Genomic DNA, 7,355 nt, shown 5'->3' on the forward strand with positions numbered 1-7,355 from the left:
TGAGCATCCATATGTCATGTCTGTGCTTGCTAATATTTCCTGTATAATTATTGGCATCTGTATTCATTACCCATATAAATGTACAATGTCAAATATTTCCTTAGCAAAGAGGCAAGACAGCTAACTCCTGGATGTTTCCAGATGGATTATATCCATATTGAATGAGGTGTTAATTGAAGGTTGTTGTTTTTTCTCCTAGGTATTTTAATATATGATGTTCAGTAATAGAAATGTTAGAAACATTGCTTCAGTGATAGAAATATTGCTTCATGGGGCAGGGCCATTTGTTTTTATATCAGACTGTGGACACAAGCATGTTCAAATAATATTTAAGTTATCCTCTCTTATGACTACCATCTTATACTACTGCCACTGATTCTAACTTCTACTGCACTATGTTGTCACTCAACCAAACTACTGATAACCACCAGTGCTTCACCTTGATTGGGATTCCAGCAATGCCAGAGATGGACTTCTGGAGGGCCTTGCTCCTCTGTCTTCTTTATAGTTCCACAGTCCTGGGTAATGTCACCATCTTTGCTGTCATCAAAGTTGAACACAGTCTTCATGAGCCTATGTATTATTCTCTGGCTATGTTAGCCGCCACGGATCTCTGCCTTTCACTTGATGCCTACATCACTCAGATGTTCTTTATCCACAGCTTTGAGGAAGTAGAGTTAGGTGTTCTGGTGGCCCCATGGCCTTTGATCATTTTGTGGCTATTCACTTCCCTTTGCACTGTGCTACTATTCTCACTTATGCAGTCACCAGCAACACTGGGGCAGCAGTCCTGCTACGGAGTGTCGTGGCAGTGCTCCCTGTGCCTTTCCTCATCAAAAGGCTACCTTTCTGCCATCCCAGTGTCCTATATCATGCATACTGCCTTCATCAGAATGCCAGGAGGGCTTGCCTGTGACACCCATGTCAATAGCTTCTATGGTCTGCTGGCTGTGATCTTCATCGTTGTCAATAAATGACATAGAGTGGAAATAAATGACATAGAGACTGAAAAATGATAGAAAAGAGCAATGAAACCAAGAGCTGGTTCTTTGAAAAGAAAAACAAAATTGATAAACCTTTAACTACTAGACTCATCAAGAAAAAAAGAGAGAAGACCAAAATAAATAATATCTGAAGTGAAAAAAGTAACAAGTGACAAGTGAAAAAAGAAATACAAAGGATTGTAAGAAAATAATATGAACAACTATATGCCAAGAAATTGGACAACCTAGGTGAAATGGATAAAATTCTAGAAGCATACAGTCTTTCATAACTATCAAACACTAGTTTAATTCTGCTTAGAAGGGGAGGTGGGCTACAGACATGACTCAGTCAATAGGATGGCTTCTTAGGAGCGGTACCTGTATAAGAGGAGGGACTTGGCAATGGCCAGGGGAACAATGACACCTGAAAGGAAAAGTTCATATTAGAGAAAAATAACTTGAGGGGTAGCTCTTCTTGCACACTCCTGATCCCTCTCTGACATTCAGGGAGCCTCCTTGGCTTAGAATCTGTAGCTTAAGGCAGGGTGAAGAGGAATGGTTATAGTTACCTGATGCAGGCAGGCAGTTTTTGAAGTACTCATTACTGTCAGCCTCCAGGGCCAGGAGGGCTCTGATGTATGAGGTTTGTTTGGGCCCCCGAGCAGGGTTTGAACCTGTGTCAGGAAGATATGTCTGAGCTGTTGTAGAGGAACATGCTCATAAGGGTTCGGTAACTCTTTGCTCCAACTCACGCATGAATGAAAATAGCTCTCTGTTGCCTGGTGACTCTACCGAGCTGCCTATAAAGCTCACACCCTTGGGAGCCAGTTTAGTTCCTGTTCTGTGATGGGAATGAAGAGAAGTTGGTGGTGTTTCCTACTGATGTGAGCAGGTAAAACGAATGCATAAATGGAAAGCTTTGGGAGGAGAGGGGCTAAAGAATGAGGAATGCTAGAAGGAGGGAAGGATGATACGTGATTAGAAGATGGAAGATGGGATAAAGAAAAGGGATGTAATGGAGCCTGGATGAAGTTGAGATAGGGTTATGGAAGACATAAGGGAAATAAAGGAAGAAAGAGGAAAAGAAATAGGACCCAGAACTCTGTCTGAGGTCAATATTATTCAGCAACCAGTCAAACTATTAATTGAAGGTTTCTATTATTCCATATCCTACTTTAGTAGCTTGCATTGAGAGGGAAAAAAAAGATATGCCCAAACTTTCAAGGGACTCACACTTCAGGCAGATAAAGGAGATGACACTTGCATATAAAAATTGCAGGTACCAGATTTTGGAAACAATAAACAGAAGATGGGGACTTATAAATGAAGAGGGTGGGTTTATATCATTATTCATGCCAGAAAGTAGGGATGCTGACCTTTGAATCACTTAGTTATTGAGTTGGGTGGATTCCATCCTCATTTAATCTAGTCTTGTGTATATTAATTGGAAGATATTACCATCTGCCTTGCCACTCAGAGGGAGAACTGAAGATAGAAAGCTCTAGCCCATTCTTCTGGTTAGTGGGCAATGCAGAGAGAATCTTGATGAGCTGAGGCACAAATTTTGTCCTACAACTGGCCCCAGAGGGTCTGAGCTCACTCAGTTTGGAGGAAAGGCTCTCTGTTCCTTCTCCTGTCCACATATCTGCATTCCATACAAAACAAGTTCTCTACCAGCAAAACGAGCCATTGTCTCCTCTCCTCTTAACCCTCACATCATCCAGGGTCATCTTCTTGTCCTTTATGAGCTATAATTTAAAGAACAGAAGATAATGATTATCTACTTTATCTCTTAATTACTCTCCTATTCCAAAACTTCTTTCTACATACACCAGTACATAGAGACCCATAATACAAACATATGCAAACATTCAAATATTCTCTTAAACACACACGGACTGACTCCACAAATATTCTTTTAAAAATAAGCTATGTGGACACTTTTCTTCCTTTTAATTATTTTTTCATTCCTTCTTTAAATAGTATAGATATATAATAAAATATAAGCAAGTCTTGTATTTTAAAATAAGGAAATCATACTGTCCAACTGTTTAACTTCTCCCATAAGCCTGGTTTCTCTAATGTTCTATGATTTAATAAAAAATAAGGAACTTTGGGATTAGTAAATCTGGTCTGAATTTTGAATCTGTATCTAGCTCTTTTACCTTTGAAATACTATTTTACCTTGTGGTATCCTTTCTTTAAAATACGAGAAATATATCTGTATAATTCCCCCCCTTAGATTATATAAAATTATATATAAGGTGGCTATCAAATGTTGACATATACAAATGATCTTAATTCTTTTCTTTTTCTTTTAATCTACCTCCCCTTTTTTCCCAGCCAATGAGAGGAAAATTGCTCTCCTATGTTCCCTAGTGTCTGGGGAAATGTTTTCCCTGAGGCTCATCCTTCCTGCAAAACTTCTAGGCTCAATCTATAGTTTTCTCATCTAGTCTTTATCCATCTCTGTTCAATTATCATTTATCCATCCATCAATACTTCTACTATAAATTATATTATTTGAGTTTTTATCATGTACCAATAACTGTGCTTGTCTCTGGAGAAAATATAAAAATTAGACATAAGTTTTATGTTCCCAGAAAGCTAGCATTTTAGAGGAAGAAAGAAATGTGATCAGGTAATAAGATTGTAGTGGTATAAACAGCATACATAAAGTACCTTTAGAGAAGAGTGAATAGATTGAGTGATTTTGCATTGCAGAGAGATTCCTGAATTGTAATCACAGAGGAGATGGATTCACTATATATATAATTTTCTTTTTCAGATTGAGAGGAAAAAGAATGAAACAGAAATCTTAGTAGCCTTCTGCTTTCTTGTCTGACTAGTCTTCCCTCATTTTCCCATGTATTAAATGCCTTCCATGAATATTTTGCCTTGACTTCTCACACTATACATTCCATTAGGTTAGGAGACTTTAGAATACAGAAACTATTCTTTACTCATTTCTGTCTCCCTGGCCATCCTCACAGTAACTGGCATCAAAATAGTCATTATGAGTCTGAGTGGTTGATTTAATTCAGCATTCTAATCCACATCTCATCTGGTACTGTTTTCCTGATTCTTATTGTTATATCTCAGCCACGTATAATATAATAATACTAAATATTATACCTGAAAGAGCAATTAGTCTATTTTCCCCCTTTGGAGTAACAGTGATTATTTCTATAACCATCTTCTTGACTGAAGGAAGGGGAGAAAATTACTAACAATCCTTCATATTTGTTCTTATATAACAACTGGCAGGGTCTGTTGCTAGTGAATTCCTTATATCTATTCAGATGCAAATTCCTTGTATCTACTCAGGCAAAAAAGCAGAAAACCTAGATAACTGAAATATAAGAATACAATGGCTGGCCAAATCCATAGAACAAGTGGGCTAGGATATCACTCCTTGTTAGCTCTCTGTTGAGGACTAAATGTCTTAAGTCAAAATTTAAAAATCTGTCAGGCTGACACCAACACTCAGTGAACAAGCCTTGAATAGAATTGCCACGGTCATCTTAAATATGGATTACAGATCACGCCTCCTTTTTGACACCATCTCTATTTTCTTTACAGCTATCATTCTGTGGACTTTTTCCACCCAGTGAACTATTAGATATTTTCATTTGTAATGTCACCTCATCTTTGTAATGCCTACCTGTCCCTAAATGATTCCCTTTTAGGTATTAGTTCCCACTTCTATTGCAGTCATGATTTTTACAAAGTCATTCATCACATGTTGCTGTGTCCCCATGCCTTTTATATGGTGTTTTACTTACTACGCCTAGGTTAGGACACCTCAAGTCATGTATTCCAGAATACTGTTTGAAATTTTTCACAGGATTCATAGGGCAGTCAACTCACTATGGGTTGGCTCAAAGTCACATGGTCGATATCCATGGGAAGGAGTAGAAACAAATACCCCAAGGTATATAATGGAATAAAGGAGACAAGACCCATTATTTCAGTGGTTCTAGAAAAGAGAAACAGAATTAGAATCAGCACAAGATGAATCTAAGACTCATATGCATGTGGAGTGGGGAAGAGGGAATTACAGGAAAAGGAATAAAGAATTCCTGATACAAAAGGATATTTTAAATAGAGTCTACTACGAGAAGTTGGCTGATGATTCAGGTATAAGGATACCTCTGGCTACAACATCCCAGAATAACTTCCAACAAGAACATCACGGAGTTTGCTATTATAAGTACCTTGTGGCTCTTATGTACTTCTCCATTATTTCTGGAGCAACTTATATAGTTTGGAGACTTAACACAAAAACCAAATGGTTGCCATTGTTCTGTAAGTGTGTGTGCATATGTATGATATATGTCTATAAACATTTTCTATTTCAGATCAGGGCTTGTCTGGGCAGTAGGGTGCAGATGAGCTTAGAGAGCTTGATGGCTATAATTGGGAAAGAGTAGAGGAAAAAAAAGAGGCCAGATTCTGACAAGAAAAATTAAAGATACCAGGGAATGATGTTATGAGTACAGTAATTAAATTGGGGGTTTGAATACAGAGAAATAATTTTATGATTTGGAGTTTATAAAAAAAGTCATGGCTTGGAAAAAGGCTCAGTATGACACACTCTCATTTTTGCTCCCTTTTCAGAGTGCATCCTCAACCCACCATGGTAACTGTCAATAACACCACATCATCCTCTTCAAACTTCCTCCTCACTGCGTTCCCTGGGCTGGAAGTGGCTCACACCTGGATCTCTATCCCAGTCTGCTGCCTGTACACCATTGCCCTCTTGGGCAACAGCATGATCCTGTTTGTCATCATTGCTGAGCCGAGTCTCCACAAGCCCATGTACTATTTCCTCTCCATGCTGTCAGTTGTTGATCTAGGTCTGACCATTTCAACCCTCCCCACTGTGCTTGGGGTTCTCTGGTTTCATTCCTGGGAGATCAGCTTTAAAGCTTGCCGCATCCAAATGCTCTTTGTACATGGCTTCTCTCTCTTGGAGTCCTCGGTGCTGGCAGCCATGGCCTTTGACCGCTTCATGGCCATCTGCTATCCGCTGAAGTATGCCACTGTCCTCACACACATGATGATCTTGGTGATTGGACTGGTCATCTGCCTACGGCAAGTAATTTTCCTCTTTTCCATGGCTCTAGCCTTGAAGAGTGTTTCTTTCCACGGAGGCCAGGAGCTTTCCCACCCATTTTGCTACCACCCAGATGTGATCAAATACTCATATTCCAACCCCTGGATCAGCAGCTTTTTGGGCATGTTTCTTCAGCTCTACCTGTGTGGCACTGATTTATTGTTCATTCTTTTCTCTTATGCCCTAATTCTCCGTACTGTCCTGAACATTGTAGCCCCCAAGAAGCAACAAAAAGCTCTCAGCACTTGTGTCTGTCACCTCTGTGCTGTCACTGTTTTTTATGCGCCAATGATCAGCCTGTCCTTTACACACCGCCTTCTCAACTCCACCCCTAAGGTGGTCTGTAGCATTTTGGCGAATGTGTACTTGCTCTTACCACCTGTCCTGAACCCTGTAATTTATAGCTTGAAGACCAAGGCCATCCTCCAGGCTGTGCTCCGGCTGCTCCAATCTAAAGGTTCACGGGGTCCCAATGTGAGGAGTCTTACAGGTGGGTAGAATTGAAGGGGAGAAATTGCTGGTCCATAAATCATATTTAAGGAAAGGGATTTGGGTCCTCAGGCGTTTTGGTTACTGAGGCAGTTTCAATTAAATTCTTGGAACAGAAAGAAGAGAATAATTTTCCCCTAAGCTTATCAAAAAGTGTTTTAAAACCACTGCAATTCAAAACCAAATTATTTATGTATAAGTTACTCACATATTTAAAACCATTACATGGACTCCTGAGCACATTAAAAGAACAATTAGATCATTTTATTTCAGCTGAACAATTTACTTATGCTTAAAAATGGTAATTCTTAAACAGAAAACAAATAAGTGACAATTTTATTTTTTTGCATTCAGTTGAACAAAATCATTTATTTCTGTAGTCAAATTTCCTAGGGGCAATACAGATTTTTATCTTGAGCTGGTAAATGAAAAAGTTACAGGTGTGTGCAAAGGCATGTACATAGAAATTTGTGATGTAAAACTGTCGGACATTGTTGCACACTTTTCAGTTCCTAGAGTCACCTCTAGAGAGCTCTGTTTCTTTACAAATGCATTCCCTGAACTTCTATCTTTCCTTCAATCTCGTTTCTCCTTAGTAAAAGTGAAATTTTCAGTTTCAATTGCTCTTTATTAGACCTCTAATGAATTCAATATATGAGATCACACACTGCCTTATTATTTTCCTCATTGCCTAGATATTCTAAGACATTCTGATTCTGATTCCACAGTCCCTTTGCCCCAGGATTATACCTTTTATCTCTTCG

General features: G+C 38.9%; 1 protein-coding gene and 1 pseudogene across 1 annotated transcript; both read left to right on the forward strand.

Annotated features, from left to right (window-relative positions):
- The first annotated feature begins 395 nt into the window (after positions 1-395).
- Positions 396-977, forward strand: LOC132241862 (olfactory receptor 51H1-like; annotated as a pseudogene).
- A 4,627-nt stretch (positions 978-5,604) lies between these two features.
- Positions 5,605-6,600, forward strand: LOC132242108 (olfactory receptor 51T1). The gene has a single exon (XM_059711023.1). The coding sequence runs from the start codon at positions 5,623-5,625 to the stop codon at positions 6,598-6,600; it is 978 nt and encodes a 325-aa protein (XP_059567006.1). The 5' UTR covers positions 5,605-5,622.
- Positions 6,601-7,355: the final 755 nt, after the last annotated feature.

This window comes from Myotis daubentonii, chromosome 9 (assembly GCF_963259705.1).
Source record: "Myotis daubentonii chromosome 9, mMyoDau2.1, whole genome shotgun sequence".
NCBI classification, from domain to species: Eukaryota; Metazoa; Chordata; class Mammalia; order Chiroptera; family Vespertilionidae; genus Myotis; species Myotis daubentonii.